Source organism: Protopterus annectens, chromosome 6.part0, assembly GCF_019279795.1.
Source record: "Protopterus annectens isolate FY-2018-M chromosome 6.part0, PAN1.0, whole genome shotgun sequence".
Taxonomy (NCBI): Eukaryota; Metazoa; Chordata; order Ceratodontiformes; family Protopteridae; genus Protopterus; species Protopterus annectens.
The window spans coordinates 184,929,370-184,948,502 of record NC_056737.1 but is presented as its reverse complement, the minus strand read 5'-3'; the positions used below and the strand labels follow the sequence as shown (position 1 = coordinate 184,948,502).

General features: G+C 38.7%; 1 protein-coding gene across 2 annotated transcripts in view; it reads right to left on the bottom strand.

The window, feature by feature from the left end:
- POMT2 (protein O-mannosyltransferase 2) overlaps positions 1–19,133 on the bottom strand; it is a 1,453,485-nt gene that overhangs the window by 616,981 nt on the left and 817,371 nt on the right. For both annotated transcript variants that reach the window (XM_044073901.1, XM_044073900.1), the window contains exon 12: positions 6,736–6,814. In XM_044073901.1, the coding sequence (XP_043929836.1) occupies positions 6,736–6,814 (79 nt within the window). The remainder of the gene's footprint in view (positions 1–6,735; positions 6,815–19,133) is intronic.

The following is a 19,133-nucleotide window of genomic DNA, read 5'->3' as shown; positions in this document are numbered from 1 at the left end:
TTGTGTCATTTAAGCCAGGGTATACGTCAGATTTCAACTTGATTTGCCAAAGAGTCTCCCGTTGTTCCAAATAATTTTTTAAATCCCCCCCTCTGAGATCAGGATGAACAACCTCTAATACTGAAAATACAAATTTCTTAAAAACGGAACAACTGACTGAATGCTTGAACAATGCATTAGTCCCATCCTTCTGACGAATAGCATAAAGATGCTCCCTAATACGCACTTTTAGGTGCCTAGTGGTCATCTCCACGTAAAAAGCAGGACAACCAGAGCACAAACTGATGTAAACAACACCTTTGGTGTTGCAGTTCACAAATGATGGTACACCTATAATTTTCTGATGGGTAACTATGTTGATATACGGACCCTCAGATATATATCGGCACATGTTACATTGTTGGCAGCAGTGCATTCCTTTTTTGTCAGTGAGAATGGCAACAGGATTGTTGTCATGAAATTCTAAAATTTTCTTTAAACTGTTGTTATTCTTAGATACAAAAAAAGGTTTGTCACCCAGCACTTGGTGTAAATCCAAATTACCCCTAATAATTCTCCAGTTAGTTCTTAATATTTGCTGGATGTGCTGACTGTCAAGTGTCATCTCAAGGGCACAAATCAAATTTGTGTCTATGTTTTTATTAGAAAAGACAGTATCAGAACACAGCTCTGTTTTAGCAGTGTAATCCAACAATGGCTTGTAAACATTAGTGTGTTTGTTTTTAATCTCATTACTAGTTTTTAATAAATCAGGTTTAAAGTATCCTCTGTCCGTGAACAAATTAATAACAAATTCTAGCTCACGAACAAAATCAATGTATTTTGAGGTCATGCGACTGGCTCTTCTAAATTGCCCTCTAGGAATATTTTTGACAATATGTCTAGGATGGTTGCTAGTGTAATTCAAGTAACCATTGTTAAACGTCGCCTTACGATAAATACGACTGTGTAATCTAGAATCTTCTAAATCCCACCAAAGAAGCACGTCTAAAAAATTGACTTTTAATCCAACACAATCTTTGGTAAATTTAAGATAATTAGACAGTGAATTGATTTCTAAAATAAATAAGTCAACAGTATTTAAATCACCTTCAATGATGAAAAACAAATCATCAACATAACGGCAAAAAAAGGAAATGTTGAATTTCTTGCCTAGATGGGGTAAAAAGTCATACTCCCACCATGCCATTACCAGGTTAGCATATGCTGGTGCGGCGGGAGACCCCATTGCAACTCCCCTCTTTTGCCTGTAATAAGTTTTGTCAAAGAGAAAATAATTATTCTCTAAAATTATATCCAAAAAACCACAAATGGTGGATATGACGCTGGTTGTAAGTCCATAGTTCTTTTTGGATAAAAGACAACGTACAACTTCAACACCATCATAATGAGGTATACAGGTGTACAAAGATACTACATCAATCGTTAACATAATATGTTTCCGATAATCAAATGCTCCACTCTGGGCATATATGTTTAACTTACTCAAAAAGTGCCAAGAGTCTCTGACATAAGAGACTTCTTTTTTCAAACATGGTCCCAATACAGCATCAATAACAAGGGAAATACCTTCAGTTACAGAATGCGGTGAAGAGACAATAGGCCTAATGGGAGGATTTTGTAAACACTTATGGGTTTTTGGAATCCCAAAAATGACACCAATTCTGGGTTGTTGTACAGTACAAAAATCAAAAATCTCGTAATTAATGTCACCAGACATAAGAGCGGCATATAAATAAGAGTAAATGTTTCGTTGTTTTTGTAAAATTTGATGGAAAGTAATAATTTCATATTCTTCAGTATTATTTAAAATTTCAAACATTTTAACCTTATAAAATTCTTGCTGAAGGTATTTCCCTTGTTATTGATGCTGTATTGGGACCATGTTTGAAAAAAGAAGTCTCTTATGTCAGAGACTCTTGGCACTTTTTGAGTAAGTTAAACATATATGCCCAGAGTGGAGCATTTGATTATCGGAAACATATTATGTTAACGATTGATGTAGTATCTTTGTACACCTGTATACCTCATTATGATGGTGTTGAAGCTGTACGTTGTCTTTTATCCAAAAAGAACTATGGACTTACAACCAGCGTCATATCCACCATTTGTGGTTTTTTGGATATAATTTTAGAGAATAATTATTTTCTCTTTGACAAAACTTATTACAGGCAAAAGAGGGGAGTTGCAATGGGGTCTACCGTCGCACCAGCGTATGCTAACCTGGTAATGGCATGGTGGGAGAATGAATTTTTACCCCATCTAGGCAAGAAATTCAATATTTCCTTTTTGCCGTTATGTTGATGATTTGTTTTTCATCATTGAAGGTGATTTAAATACTGTTGACTTATTTCTTTTAGAAATCAATTCACTATCTAATTATCTAAAATTTACCAAAGATTGTGTTGGATTAAAAGTCAATTTTTTAGACGTGCTTCTTTGGTGGGATTTAGAAGATTCTAGATTACACAGACGTATTTATCGTAAGGCGACGTTTAACAATGGTTACTTGCATTACACTAGCAACCATCCTAGACATATTGTCAAAAATCTTCCTAGAGGGCAATTTATAAGAGCCAGTCGCATGACCTCAAAATACATTGATTTTGTTCGTGAGCTAGAATTTATTATTAATTTGTTCACGGACAGAGGATACTTTAAACCTGATTTATTAAAAACTAGTAATGAGATTAAAAACAAACACACTAATGTTTACAAGCCATTGTTGGATTACACTGCTAAAACAGAGCTGTGTTCTGATACTGTCTTTTCTAATAAAAACATAGACACAAATTTGATTTGTGCCCTTGAGATGACACTTGACAGTCAGCACATCCAGCAAATATTAAGAACTAACTGGAGAATTATTAGGGGTAATTTGGATTTACACCAAGTGCTGGGTGACAAACCTTTTTTTGTATCTAAGAATAACAACAGTTTAAAGAAAATTTTAGAATTTCATGACAACAATTCTGTTGCCATTCTCACTGACAAAAAAGGAATGCACTGCTGCCAACAATGTAACATGTGCCGATATATATCTGAGGGTCCGTATATCAACATTGTTACCCATCAGAAAATTATAGGTGTACCATCATTTGTGAACTGCAACACCAAAGGTGTTGTTTACATCAGTTTGTGCTCTGGTTGTCCTGCTTTTTACGTGGGGATGACCACTAGGCACCTAAAAGTGCATATTAGGGAGCATCTTTATGCTATTCATCAGGAGGATGGGACTAATGCATTGTTCAAGCATTCAGTCAGTTGTTCCGTTTTTAAGAAATTTGTATTTTCAGTATTAGAGGTTGTTCATCCTGATCTCAGAGGGGGGGGATTTTAAAAATTATTTGGAACAACGGGAGACTCTTTGGCAAATCAAGTTGAAATCTGACGTATACCCTGGCTTAAATGACACAATAAATGTAAAATGTTTTTTTAAATATAGGGATTTGTCTGTAAATAAGAATGCTGACATCAGTTCTTTTTTTTCTTGATTCTGTGTTTTTAAAGATTTTTTATCAATTAACTCAGTTAATTGTTTCAATCTATTTTTGATTAGAAGTGTTATATATACATTGATTAATAAGAGGTTTTTTATTCTGATGAAGTCTGTTGACGAAAGCGGACAATAAAGGAGTGTACGCTATTTTTTACTTGATTATCCTTGAGTGTGGTTTTTTATTTTGCAGAGGTGTATCCATGTTCATTAAATCCAAATGCATCTCAAGACTGGTGAAACAGTACAACTCTCTTTAGATACTACAGGTAAAACACCATTCCACATCATCGCCGACTACAGGTCCCCCACCATAAACAGGAGAAGCACACTCCCTACTTGGACTTGCTGGAGTCACTCAGCATACCAGCCAAACACCTTCGTCATAGCTGATTTCAACTATCCTTCCATCGATTGGGCGACTTACACAAGCACAAACAGAATCTTTATGAGGTTTCTGGACTTTGTTAATTCAAATGCCATGGAACAGTTGGTCCCTACCCCCACAAGGGGATCAAATGCCCTGGACATAGTGCTCACCAACATGTATGGGGTCACAGCACTACCACCTGTGTGATGCCCTCCCTGATAAGGTCAGATCATAAATCTGTCTAGTCTGAAGTAAAGATCAAACCTGACACCCCCCACAAAAGTAAAAAAACTGAAAAATGTCTCCAAAGCAAACTATTGCCTATTAAGCGATGGTATAAAAAGTTTCAAAGCTCCTGCCAACATAGACAACAATGAATCCTATGCAGAGGAATGCACAATTGGCCTATATAGCCACAAATACATTGACTCGGCTGTTCCTAACCGGAACAAAACCAGGTCTTTCCAAAAAAACAAGCCACCCTGGTGGACTGTAAATATAAATAAGTTATACAACAAAAGAAGGAAACTGATATCTAAGAACAGGAGGTAATTAAGTCAACAGAGGAAGAATACCCTTTGCAGCTTGAACAAGCAAATCAGATATCTTAAGTTCTCTAAGGCTAGCTACAAGTCTAAATTAGCATCCCTAGCTAAAGACAATCATAAGGCATTCTTTAGCTACATCCGAAACTTAAGCAGAAATGTCCAGCTGTGTGCCAAACTTATAATGGATGGTACCACTCACAGTGAACCTGAGGAAATTGCCAAGCTGCTAGCTGACAGATTTGGCAATGACTTCACCCCCTGTTCCCACTTGAAATACCCCAAAGCATTTGTTACATCACTCCTCTACCGAGTATCTCCAAAGAACATCTCAAACAAGCACTCTCCCAGGCCAAAAACATGGCCTCTATTGGACCTGATACAATCCCAGGCGGCTTACTAAACAATCTAAAACAAATCCAAGATGAACCATTTAGCACTCTCTTTAACCACAGCCTGAGAACAATCTTTGTCCCAGCAGAGTTGAGAACAGCAACAGTAATCTCCATGCACAAAGGGGGCCCATCAACTGACCTTGGGAACTATCAACCCATAAGCCTAACCAGCCTTATCTGCAAGGCAATGGAAAAAATTATCAAGGACCATACTCACAAGGACATAGGCAACCTTCAAACTCTTGAACTGACCCAGTTTGGGTTTGTCAGTGGTAGATCATGCCTATTAAACCTGGTGGACTTCTTTGAGAATATCACCAAAGTCCTGGATGACGGTAAGACAGTATATACCACCTATCTTGATTTAGCCAAGGCCTGTGACAGAATACTCCATTCAGGTATCATAGAGAAACTCTCCCAGCTGGGGACTAACCCATACATTACTAGATAGGCAGCCAACTGGCTCACTGACAGAACGCACAGTCAAAGTTTGGGAGTCTACGTCCACCACTAGGACAATTACCAGTGGGGTACCACAAGGATTTGTGCTGGGGCCTCTACTCTTTGGAATCTATTTCTCTGAAGTCCAGGCAAAGATAGATGGCCTGAGGCTTATCAAGTTTGCAGACGACTGTAAACTGGGTGCAATCATAGAGTCAATGATGTTAACATATTACAGAAAGGGCTGACGCAGACAAATGACTGGTGCCAAACCCACGGACTAAAACTTAATGCAAAAAAAAGTCTCATTATCCTCTTTGGTAAAGAAGTAACCTCTGCTAATTATGTTATAGATTGCACCCCTCTAAGCTCAAACTCAGTGGTGCGAGATTTGGGAACACAGATTGATAGGTATCTAAACTTCGATCACCATGTGTCAGCAGTGGTAAGAAAAGCATTCTACATTACACATCTTATAAATAAGGTCATCGCATCCAAGACCAGGAAGGTTATAGCTCCACTGTACTTGACCCTTATCAGATCACTAATTGAGTATAATGCTCTCATCTGTATGTATCTCACCAGACAACTGCAGCAAATGGAGACCACAGAGGTTTCTTACCAAGAGAATCCAGAGCCTCCAAAACATGACATACATGGAAAGAGTGAAAGCCCTGTCACTGTACTCTGTATCATACAGGTTGCTGAGAGACAACCTGTGTCTGGCCTACATAGCAGTCTTGAACCCTGCCCTAATGGAAAGGCTGCACATCTGCAAATCAAATAGGACAAGAATAACTCGCTCCAGGGATCTCAACCTAGCCTGTGACATTAACAGAACATGTTGGAGAGACAGATAATCTTCCACAGATTGCCGCTCCTCTGGAATAAGCTTCCACTCCATGTGAAGCAGAGCTCCTCTATGACCCTATTCAAGCACAATCTTGACAACTGGATAGGTGACCATAAATTCAACCTGGGGGCAGCACCTATGTCTCTCATGGACAGGGGCAGTCAGTGCTAATCACAGAACTGCTCTAACAATGACCATCTAACTATGGTCATAAGGGTACTTGGGTTTTTACACGGCTAGGCTTATAAAGGCCCTAGGGTCATAAGCCTAGTAACCTCCTATGAACCTATGTTGCAGAAGACATTTAGATCCCAAGACAGAGTATTTCAAGAATCACAATCCAATACTTAACTATGCTGTACTTTCTCATAAGTGCTTGACCTTTATCTGACAAGTTAATGCATTAAGGGGCGAGACAGATATCTGGTTTCTAAATAAAAAGTTATGTGCATTTACCTTGGATGAAAAATCTATAATTACTGTAATGTATAATTACACAAAGCTCTTATCCAGATTCCTACACTTTTCATACTATGGTAAACCTCCTACTTTTAAAATGTCTTCAATTCCTTCCCTCAGCCCTCTCTTCCGTCCAGAACTAAACTCTGTCGGTATTTTAAAGATTACATACTTACAATCCCATATCCTGTGACCTGGAAGTGCTTTTTGGTTACTGGTGCCTCATGCTGGTGGCTGTGGAGATTTCTTGAAGTCCTATGATAATAGAGACAGAGTGAAAAATCAACAGCTGCATGCTGCTTACATAACATTACTGACTAAGGCCTAAACTTTACAGTGCAGGTTCTGTCTCTTGATCAAGTTGATACTTTTTGTTGGAAGTTATAAAGGGAAACTAAACACCAGTGCAATAGCTGACCAAAGATGCAATATACACCACAGAAATTATAGTAAACTCTGTTCCAGACACACTCAACAGGGTTCCATTTTGGCACAGCTGTTTAGATAAAAAGTTGCTATCATCAAAAAACAAAACTTTTCCTATAACTCAATTAATGCATCTTTGGAAAAAGAAATTGCCGTAATGTAGCAAATTTGGTTTTGGGTCACCACTTGCAGTAACATGAACTTTATCAAACCAGACTTTGCGCAACTGCTTAGACATCCACAAGAAATCCTTTATACTACATTCTGAGTTCCTGTTCAACAGGAAGTACTGCAGAGATAGAGCAGTATCTACCCAAGTGCAATCACATTACTGTTCCTGAAAATATACATCACAATGGAATAATCTGTCCCCCTGTTTGTCAGCTACATCACAACACAGTATCAACGTCTGAAAACTTCAATCACTGATGCATGTCAAGTGCTTTCAGCTACAAATGAACTCACTGCCTAACTAAAAAGACATCTATTGAGCTTGCAAACAACTGATTATTGCATTAAGGCCAAAATATGCCAAAGAGGATACAAAGCAGGATGGCTTACAGAGCAGTCAAAGGAAGCCCTGTACCTGGACTGGATGTTCAAGCTACAGTATTTGGTCAATGACTGAACAGATGACCAAATAACCAAAATAAGAATGTCTACCATTCAGACACAATCAAAGTCAGAAGCATCACAACAAAGTAGTCAGTATTACAAAATCATACACCGCGTACAATGCTTCAAATTTACTACTTTACTGATGTACATTGGCAGTCTAATTTCATATTCACTACCACATTTTTACTATTACATCTTGTTTTTCCTTCAGTCAGCTATATATGTATCAATATCTGTGACTTTTTTGGGAGGAGGTCTCCTTGGGCTTCTACGGAATATGGGTTACAACCCAGCTGAATAACTCAGATAAAACATAAACAAATAACAAATGTCCAGTCACTCCTGGGAGATCATTGCACAACTTTGTACTTCGATAATATTACCCACTACTGAAACAATGCTGCATTCTATAGCTTTCAAACAAGCCATGTGAGACTACCTGAAAATATATGATGGATTCCTTATTAGAAAAATTGCTAGGTTGCAAAAAAATTTTCTACTCTGAAGGGTTGCAGGTAAATTTCACTGTATTCTGTGTCTGCCTTAGACATTAGCTCGGTCTAGTCTGTAAGGCAATGTCTGAGCCAGTTCTATGAGAATGCCTGTGCTTACAGCACACAGTTAAAGGGGCCAACATCAGAAAAGGGAACATAACATAAAAAATAAATATAATAAAAAAATGAATGTGATAGATACATTATAAAATGTAGAACAAACTTTCCTTTACAAACAGAAAAAGCCAGCCATTAATGTCCATGGAAAATAATCTTGATACATATAGGATGCAAAAAATAACATTAGGTTACAACAGTTAAGCCTGTATAAGACCAGTAGGTCATAAGCATGACAACTGGCCTCGTAAACCTACAGGGTCTTAGTCGTACTGATCGGACACCTACTAGAATATTTATACCTTTAGGTGATGTACTTAACCAAAGATTTTTTTCTTGATTCTAAAGATTTTGCTCATCTCAAAAAACATTCAAATAAATCATACATTTAATAGGCTTAAGAACAAAGTATGCCAAGTTATTCTCATAAATTAAGGGACTCAAACTGTATTGTATTTATTTAGCTATTGCAGGAAACTGATTTGAAAATGTACAACATCTTAAACTCCTGAAGTATGGTTTTCATCAGGCAGCTTCTCTTCATATCCTGGAGGCTGGTGCAGATGGAGGATTACACTCATCAAAGCAGATATCCCATTTGTTGGGAGAAGCAAAAATCTGACAAGGATAGCAAATGCCCAATATGCAAAGGATTCATAGCAGGGCAAAAGCTCAGTATCACAAACTTACATATTCTGGGTCCTATTCAAGTAGAAATTCAAGAACACAGAGAGACTGAGCAATTTTTCAAGAGTGGATTGTGGTCAAGGAGGGTGACTGGAATATGGTGATCTCTACACAGGAATTACATTGCATTTCTTGTAGTCAAAAAGTATTTATTAACAACTATACCTAATCTATGATCAAGTTACACATGCATATGGTCCTACATTTACCTTTATCTACCTACTCCTGTTTTCTTCTCAATTTTATTCCTATTCTATACCTGACAAAATACAAATGGGAGAATGTCAACTGATCGAGTTATATTTCAGACAATGCCATTAACGCGAAGGCAACGCGGCCAAACTACTTTTTGCAATGTTTGAGCATTCACTTTTTTCCACTGTTGTATGACCTCAAGAGTAGATATAAAGATTTGTTTCACATATCACTGAAAGTGGTTTCAGTATTTTGCTTTTGAACTGGCAGCATTCCCTGAGACAGCTGTCAAACAAAAAAGAATCCTATCTAATTCTGCAATGGAACGCTGTTACACAGTGGATTTATTAAACATATACCCAATAATTATTTCAGTCCAAGTCCTATTATTACTAAGATTCAATTCAAACAAAGTATTTTTGAGAGTGGAGTCTCATCCGTTTTTTATTTCTTTTGTACAGGAGATATTTTTTATGCAAAATCTAGATATGTCATAGCGGGATGCAGTTTTGGATTAAACTGGAATCATTAAAGATGAGTTACAGAAATTTGTTGAAAGACTACACAAATATTGAGCACAGTACCAATGGATCTTAAAAGCTACTAACTTAAGCCCTCTGGAGACGTGCATAAAAGTGATTAACTATAGACCATATGTACAATAACAGCTGCAGATTTTAAAGATAAAATAAATACATTGTTGGATTATAGGGTTGATCGTGTTAAGAAATGTTTAAGCTACTTCGGTTTTTCAGATGTATTTAGTCCTAGGACTCAGACAACAGGCTTCAGAAGTGACAGATTTTAATATTAAAGACAATATAACTAGAAAGAAAAACTCCTAAATAAATGAATGTGTTGGCAGCTACTGTACCAGTGTGTGCATGTATAAATGATCCTTATGATTCTTTTAGTGATATGAATGAGCAGGCACTGAAGGAAAACTTAAGATCCTCTAAACCTTCATTGATGAAATCAGGACTATGCACTTATTCTACTAACTGAATCCACCACTGAAGTGGTGCAGCGAATCCTGAAACAGCAGAAGAAAGGGTAAGACACCTGGCCCAGATGGACAGCCTCGGGAGACATATTTACTGGAGAAAATTTAAATTGTGCCCCCCTGCTTGTAATCAGGGATTGCAACAGTAATACTGAAACACGGGAATTATACAATAAAGGATCAGTACTATTCAAAAACACACATGCTGAATGGATAGCGTAATCAACATACCCATGGTAAATTGAGCATATACCAACAGAAAGAAGCCTGACTGCTAATGTATTGTTGAATAACTTGACTTTCTATTAGTATAGGAATAAAAACACCATCCATAACCTATTTTACAATGGACAGAGTAAAATACGAGGAAAAATCAAGACCTTCAGCAAACATTTGCACTGTTGAGAGGAATGGTTACTGGCATTATGACTGATCATACCATTGGTAATCATACCTCTCAACTGTCCACAGTTTTACAAAGTGTCCCTGACTTTCCTCATATTTTTACCCTGTCCCATGCAATATCTTTTAAATTTCATTCTACATCACTAAGAACTTATGTCCGTCAAAAATGTGGCACATTAAAACTTCATACTGCTGTATCACTCTCTCTTTTTTTTTTTTATTACTAAGTTAGAGAGAAAGAGATACAACCTCTATAGAGATATTGCTTCCCTTACCCTGCATGATGTACTGTGCAAGCTTTAGGATGCATGATCCATACATGAGCACAGTATGTTAGAAATCAGGGTAAGAAGTGGAAGAAGAGTAAAGTGCTATCATACAATGACATTATTTAAGAAAGGTGAGCAACATCTTCCATAATGTCACTGTATAACAGCAATAACCTATGAGTACACTGGATTGCTGTATTTATCTTGAGTAGACAGTTTAGCAGGTTTAGTGATTGTACTCGAATATAATTAAATATGTTTTGCTACTTTGTTGTGGCATTTATGAAAGCTTATAAAGCTGATAAAAATATTACCAATTCTCCATTAAAAAACAGAGTTACAAGCTTAGTGGGGCTCTCCAGCTCATCAAATGAAAATAAATAAAGAGTTGTCTAATCTAAAGACTTTTAACATTAAATCAAAATATCAGTAAGTGAGATGGTTTACTTTAGAGATACTGCCTTCATGTTTTCCTTTTTCTGTTGTAAGATTGATTTGTTACGTTTTGCTTAACATAGTTGTTAAATAATGTTTGTTTAAAATAATGATACACTGTATCAGCAGGTTAGTAAAATATTAATACTTTATAAAGCAGAAACACTACACATAAGTGACCCATTACAACCTTTACTCCAGTGATGACCATTTATCATAATCATGGATAAGTGCAATATCTAAACTGTCTTGTCTGTAAACTGGCTAAGGTAAACTGGGCTAGGGACTATTTTCAGCCGCAAACCAGGTCAGAGGTAAAGCAATTACAAAAAAACAACATGTATGCTAATTCAACAATTTCTGAGCAACATAACTGAATGAAAGGTCTGATCAAACATGTTCATAGTTAAAATATGTATATAAAGGAAGATAAACAACAAGTAACTGTTGCACCTGCAAGAAGATTATAGATATCAAGATACCACATCATCTGATCTGCAAAAAGGTCGTCTAAACCAGTAACTGATTGGATTCCTCTTCTGAAATCCTAATGTCAGACCATTTCTAAACATTTTCAGTTATCAGATTGAAAAAAAAGTGCATCTCTGGCTGAACACATTGTAACATGCTTGAAACGCTATACAGCCCCTGCTCTCACTATTTAAATAGCCATGTACTGAGCAAAACCAACCTGAAATACACAAACGGCACAAAAGTGCAGAAATATATACTTGTTCAACCTACAGGAAAAGACATTTTGAAAGGCTGAATGAAGAAGCTGAATTCAAAACACACAGAATAGCAAACCTCAGAATCCAAAAACCATGTAACAGCAGCCAGGTGGAATATTAGTCAATAAACCAAAAGTAATTTAGTCTAAAATTATTGGTTAGATTGTGAATATATTGTAATGTTTTGCATGGTGTAGTTAATTCTTATGAAGTTTCTAAGGAGAGAAACAAAAGCGCTCAACTCTTTTTATACCTACATTAAATGAATTTTGGACTAAATTACTTTTGGTTTACTGACTGATATTCCACCTGGCTGCTGTTACATGACTTTTGGTTCCTGAATGAAGAAGCTGTCTAGACATAGATGTATAATGCAGGACAGGTAATAAGCACTCAGTGCAGAAAGTCTTCCAATAGATCAAATGATAGAGTGGGTATCTGTCTGCTACAGTTGACCCTGACATTCTTTTGGATTGGGAAAATGTTGAGAAGAAACTCAAGAAATGAAACTAAAACCTTCGTGGGGCCAGAGGAATACCAAATGGCAAAAGCTCAAAAGGTAGAGACCTAAAGCACTGAAAAGTCAAGGAGGCATAACTTCTACATCTACTGTCCAAGCAGTAATGTGTGGGAAAGGTGTGATGTTACAGCCAACTGATCAAGGCACAGATGTCATTAATGGGAATATTTCTGAAGCAAACACTAAAAGTAGCCACGTACTTGACAGAGTAGTCTTATACAGCAACTTTTCCCAACTGTCAGTCAGCTGCCTGATGGCAAGACACAATGCAGCTGGTGATCTACCTGTACATCATCTGCACAGCTACTTCCAACCCTCCTCCCTTTCCTGCAGAAAAAGGGAGAGAAAACTGGTTTGTCTTCTTGAACAAAAAACACAAATTAAGCGTGGGGAGTCCAGCATTACCACCAGGTCTGATAGGAATACTTCTTGGAGGGAAGACATTTGAAAATAGAGGGTATAGTATATTTTTGTTACTAAATTTTCCTCTTCTCTTCCATGATGAAACAATTGGTAGCCAGTTTATGGACGGTAGTTTGTTTTGATGAAGAATTTGGGGGGTTGTTTCCTAAGAGGGTAACCTTCTCTTACAGCAGGTACAGTAACTTAAAAGATTTTGATTCTGAACTCTAAAAGGGTGGTAGAAGCTGGTAAGAAGGCAGGCATGTATAAGTCTGGTAAATGTAAGATATGCTCAAGGGTTAAGAACATTTCCAGAATTAATGGTAGGAAGCATGTAGTTTTGGATCATTTCAATTGTTGTTCACATGGGGTGATTTATACAGTGGGATTTGGTTGTGTTCTCACTAAATGGTATACAAGTCAAACTAAAGGAATGGCAAAAGTTCATATGTTACAGCACTTGGGAAATGTTAGAAATAAGAATTTGGACAGTCTGATTGCTGACCATGTTTATAGGGTACATGGAGGTCATGATGATAGTTTGTTTTTAGTTGTTGTGTCTTTCGGCTTTTCCCGGTTAGGGGTCGCCACAGCGGAACTCCAGTCCGCTAATGATTGGCAGTAGATTTTTACGTGCTGGCTTGCCAGGCCTAACGCACAACCTTCAACGAAGGAACACCCATTCACGCATGTCGCCACACAGAAGACACTCTAACTGAGAATCGAACGGGCAATGTCTAACTGTGAGGTGACAATGCTACCGCAGCACCACCACCGCAGTGATAGTTTGTTTTTAGTATGTTAGCCAAAAAAAATCCTTGAATAAAAGCCTTTGCCAAAAGGCACTAAGCACCGCTTATGTAACCCACTATATCAGCATCTTTTGCAGAATGGGAAGAAAGAGACAGACTTGGTTCACTGAACAAAAAGGAATCCCCTGGAAAGGAGGGTCAGGATTACCATGGTCAAGTGTATCCATGCTGGATTAGATTTAAAACCCACCTGTAACAGGAAGCCTCAGGGAGAGAGAGAGAGATCGCCAGGGCTAGAAGGGGGAAGAGCATGAGCATGCAAATAGTTATGCTGTCTAAGAGGACTGTCTGATTTTTGATGCTTTTCCTTTATTTCTAGATCCTCCTTGCCATTGTTTTTTTTAAATCCTGTTTTACAGATATTTGCTGTTTAAATTGCTGGTTGAAAAAGGGAGATGAGGAGTAAGAGAAATGTCTATTTGCTCTGAAAAATCTGTTATTCCTTGAATCAACTTTTCTCTTTCATCACGTCTTTGACACCTCAGCTACAGAAGGGTCACACACAACCTCTTTAAGGGAGAATTTAAAATTTCAATCTTAACATATTCAGGAAGGTTTGGAGAATGAAGACAAGCCAATCTTCTCAAGACTGATCCAGAAGCAGCAGCTCAAGACGAATCATTATCAACATTATCATAAGCAAACATTAAATTATGCTTAGCAGCATGTGATGTGGATGTTACAGAAGCATTCAAAGAAGTTTTCTACCTCATAAAATGGAAGGTTAACCATTAACGCTGGCATAATCTCAAAAGATAAAAGCAAAAACGTCAGTGTACAAGCTTGACAGTTTAAAATCCTGAAAGTTAAAGTACTGGTTAAAAAATAAATACTTGCAAGTCTGAGGTGCCCTTTATAATCTGTCAGACTTCCTAGGGGCAGGAGATTGATTATAATGCAAGCTAGAAGCAGTGAGATAAAAGCATTCTCTAAAGCAGGAAATACAGGTGGGAACAGCTGCGAACGTAGGCATATCCAGGTGAAACAAATAATGATATTTATTTTGAGCCATAGGAATTTCACTCTGCACCACTGAAAACACTTTCATTTCAGACAGTGTCAGAAAGATAAATTTTCAGCAGGGAAATCCAAAACCATACTTTAGTCAGATTCAAAAGTTTCAGATTGATTCTCAAGTACAACCACTCCCATGTAATAAAGGTTCTTTTGACTGAAAGAGAGGGAACTCACTCTTTTCTTGTTTGAAGAACAAGAAGGCATAAAAAAAGTACAGAGTTCATTAGCAAATATTTTTTTCTTGTCCACATTAATCAAAACAGGAGACTGGAAGGTTTACAAATATGTTCACCAGTTCATATGTTTTCCTGGGAAGTTCCCAGGAAAATGAAAGCCTCTTAAAAGCTATGCTAGTCTCAGACTCAAGTTCCCTATCACAGCTGAATAAAGAATATTTTCCTGCTCCGTCCCCAGATAATGACAAGAGTGGTTCTCCCTTGCCCACAAAAGGCATCCCTACAGCCAAGGAGGACACAACTGTAACTATATTCTGGCCTTTTGTGGGTGTATTTGCAAGATCAAGGGTGCCAGAGGAAAAAGTGAGTGGTCTTAGGAACAAGTGGCCACAGCAGAGTTACCCACCAGTAGCTGAGGCAAAACAGGAATCAATTTGACACCAAAATACTCTGACAATGTTTTTCTTCTTGCAGACAAGGGAAGGTAAAATCACAGAAACCAGTGATTGCTCCATTGATAAATGGAAAATAAAACCTCAAAGTGTACAAACAGAAGATGGACAAGTCAGTAAAAACTAAGGTACAGAACAGGAGGTACAGAGGTAAGTTAACAACTGGCAGTTCCCTTCAAACACAGTATCCTTTCCCTAAACATACAAGACCTGACTAAAAATTTAGTCAAAATGTGGACTTTTTCCACACAAAAAAATCTGGAAAAGTTTTTAAACAAACTCTCTTGGAAATGCAAGGAACATCCTTGCCTAGCTAAACCCATGAATTTCGGTTAGGAAACACAAATTTTCTTCAAAAAATATATATAGTGTAAGGTTTTCCCCAACAGGGGTGTTGCTCGTCCCTCTAACAAAGATTAACAAGCAGCCGGGGTAGTTCATTAAGATGCTTTATTACACAGAAACACATCAGGATGAATAGCAGCAGCAGCATCAAATATAAACAAACTGATTAACAGACAGACCTTACATATATCCATGATTACATCTCAACGGCTTACTACAAAAAATGGCAGTCAGGCTCACACGTGCTCAGTACTTATAGACTTGTGCAAGCCCTTGGACAGTTTCTTAAAGAGACATACACACACCGATCTATATCCTCCATCTTAAAAAGTTTGCCCTTAATCAAAATGACACTGCAGTTAAACATGTATTGATATAGACATTAGAAACAAACACAATGTTCATGTCCGTGTTGCAGTGTATCTATAACATGGTCTGGGGATGCGACCGGATCTGGTAACGTAACAATCAGGAATAGGTTTAGCAACAGGGACAGCCTTTGGTGAACAACTCGTATCAGCAACTTCAGGAGTCATCAAAGGAATGGGAATATTTTCTGGAACTGGAACACTGGACAACTTACTCTGAGATAAAGAGACTTTCTCACAGGCTATGTGCTGTGGTATAGTCTGGTACACTGGTATCAAATGCTTCCAATTCCACCTAAAATCTAATCCTTGTGATTCCACAATGTACGATCTTGGCTCTGGGCAAATTTATTTATTTATTTTTATTTATTTATTTACATTTGTTGACCGGGAGTGTCCGACTGGACGTAGGTCCATTTTCAGTGGAGGCCCGGGGAGAAAAGCTCCACAGTTAAAATAAGCAGACAGTAGTTACATTGGATTACATAGCGATTAACAATTTAACATAGCAATTACTTACAACATATTTACAGATGAAGAACACAGTACATCAGTAGACAATTAGAATCTTTATCTGTGAAGTACATAACAGACATTAATAAGAAGTTATGTCTTACCATAACGATTCATGTGAATTGTTCATCTCGCCTTTGTTATTACACACGGGTTCGGAGCTGATCCTCGGCTCCGAGTCGGCCGCATCACTAGCTCGCATCTTCGTGAAAGCTCAAGGCACAGTAATATCCCATGATCCTCCTGTGCTAACCCTCAGATCTAGTTTGCTATACCAGAAGAATCACTCTTAGAAGTGTGTCTAAAACACTTATAAACAGATACTGCAAAGTGTCTGGAACCCTACTGCCATGTAGAGGATAAAAGATGCAACTACTGTTGTTAATAACATGCCAACCATACCTAGAAAAGGCCGAAAAGGAATCTAGTTGAAAACCATTCTCCCAGACCGTAGGACGGGGGATGGAGGGGGGGAATGTAAGAACAAAGGCGAGATGAACAATTCACATGGATCGTTATGGTAAGACATAACTTCTTAATGTGAAATTGTTCAATCTCGCCGTTTGTTCTTACACACGGGTAGCGTCCCTAGCTCCTTTTTCCCCGGGTGGCTCAAGGGAGAACATTCCTGAGAACAGTGGAACCAAACGTCGCCCTGTCCCTGGAACTCTTGTCTAGCTTGTAGTGGGCGATAAAGGTATGCGGTTTTGCCCAAGTTGCCGCTGCACAAATGGTATCTAAGGGCAAACGAGCGGTATGGGTTGAAGTGGTAGCAATCGCCCTTGTAGAATGAGCTCTGGGTTTGAAAGGGAGTTGCTGTTTGGATTCAGCATATACGAAATTTATGCAATCTGAGAGCCATTTGGATAAAGTAACCTTCGTTACTGCCTGTCCTTTTCTCTGGTCAGCATATGAGACAAATAGTTGATCTGACTTTCTGTGCTCTTTTGTCCTATGTAAGTAAAATCTTAGTTGTCTGTGAACGTCCAACTTGTGCAATGTGTACTCTAGCTTACTGGAATGATTTTTAAAGAAGGTAGGTAGTTCGATAGATTGATTGATGTTCTGAATCGAACAAACCTTCGGAAGGAAGGACAGATTGGTGCGCAAGGTTACTCTATCTGGATGAAAAATCATGTACGGGGGTCGGATAGATTGAGCCTGTAACTCTGAAACTCTTCTGGCGGAAGTGATGGCAACCAGGAAAAGTGTTTTCCACGAAAGAAATTTAACGGAGATGTGGTAGCTGGTTCAAAAGGGGGCAACATGAGTTGTGACAGCATGAGATTAAGATTCCAAGGTGCTATTGGATTACGAAAGGGGGGACGGAGGTGAAAAGTACCTTTCATGAAGGCTTTACAAAGCCTGTGGGACATAAGAGAACCATCCTCACGGCCAATATGAAAATTGGAAATAGCGGCCAGTTGAACCCTTATAGTGGATGTTGATGCTCCTTCTTGAAAAAGTGAGGTGAGGAAATCTAGTATCTTGTGTACTGGGGCCCTGAATGGATCTATACCTTGTTTGGAGGTCCAGTGCGCAAAACGGTTCCATTTGCTGTTGTACAATTTTCTTGTAGATGGTTTGTGAGAAGATACAATAATTTGTTGTACTGCAGGAGATAGTAACTCCAACCTGGGAAATGGAGCAGCCAAGCTGTCAGTTTGAGGGACTTGAGGAAGGTGTGAGGAACTCCTGACGAATGTGTCAACAGATCTGGTTCCGGGTCCAGTATCCATGGTTCCTCCACTTGATGGGATTGAAGGAAAAGAAACCAGATTTGTCGAAACCAGAATGGGGCTATCAGTATTATGGTCCTGTCCAGACGTATGGCTTTCTGCAAGAACCTGGGAATTAGTGGAACAGGAGGAAAAGCGTAAAGAAGACCCAGGGGCCAATCGTATACCAGTGCGTCCCTGGGGACACCCCCGGGGGGGGGTAACAGGGCAAAGTAGCTTCTGCATTTGGCATTCAAAGGGGATGCAAACAGGTCGCAGCAAGGCTGGCCTCATCTGCGGAAGATCTCTTCCGCCACTTGAGGTTTGAGGGACCACTCGTGAGGGAACAGGATGGCTCTGCTCAACCTGTCTGCGATTACGTTGGAAGTCCTCGGGATGTGCGTTGCTATCAGAAAGCGTCCAGTGGACTTTGCCCATTGCCAAATTCTGAGGGCCTCTCTGCATAACGGGTAAGATCTGGTTCCCCCTTGCTTGTTTATGTACCAGACCACTGACATGTTGTCCGTCTGAACTGTCACTGTTCCCCGAGGTAAGGACTTATGAAAGTGTTGCAACGCTAGAAACACTGCCCTCAGCTCTAGAACATTGATGTGCAGATTGTACTCCAAGTTGGACCATTGACCTTGGACTGTTTGTCCCTGAAAGAATCCCCCCACCCTATCAGGGAAGCGTCCGTGGTTAGAGTTGCTACCGGACTGGGTAATACAAAGGGTCGTCCTAGTGTTAGCTCTTGACTGTGTATCCACCACAAGAGATCCTTCTTGCAAGAATTTGTGATCAAGATTTCGTGAGACAGTGGAAGTTGTAGATACGACCACTGGGCGAATAGCATCCATTGAAGGATCCTCAT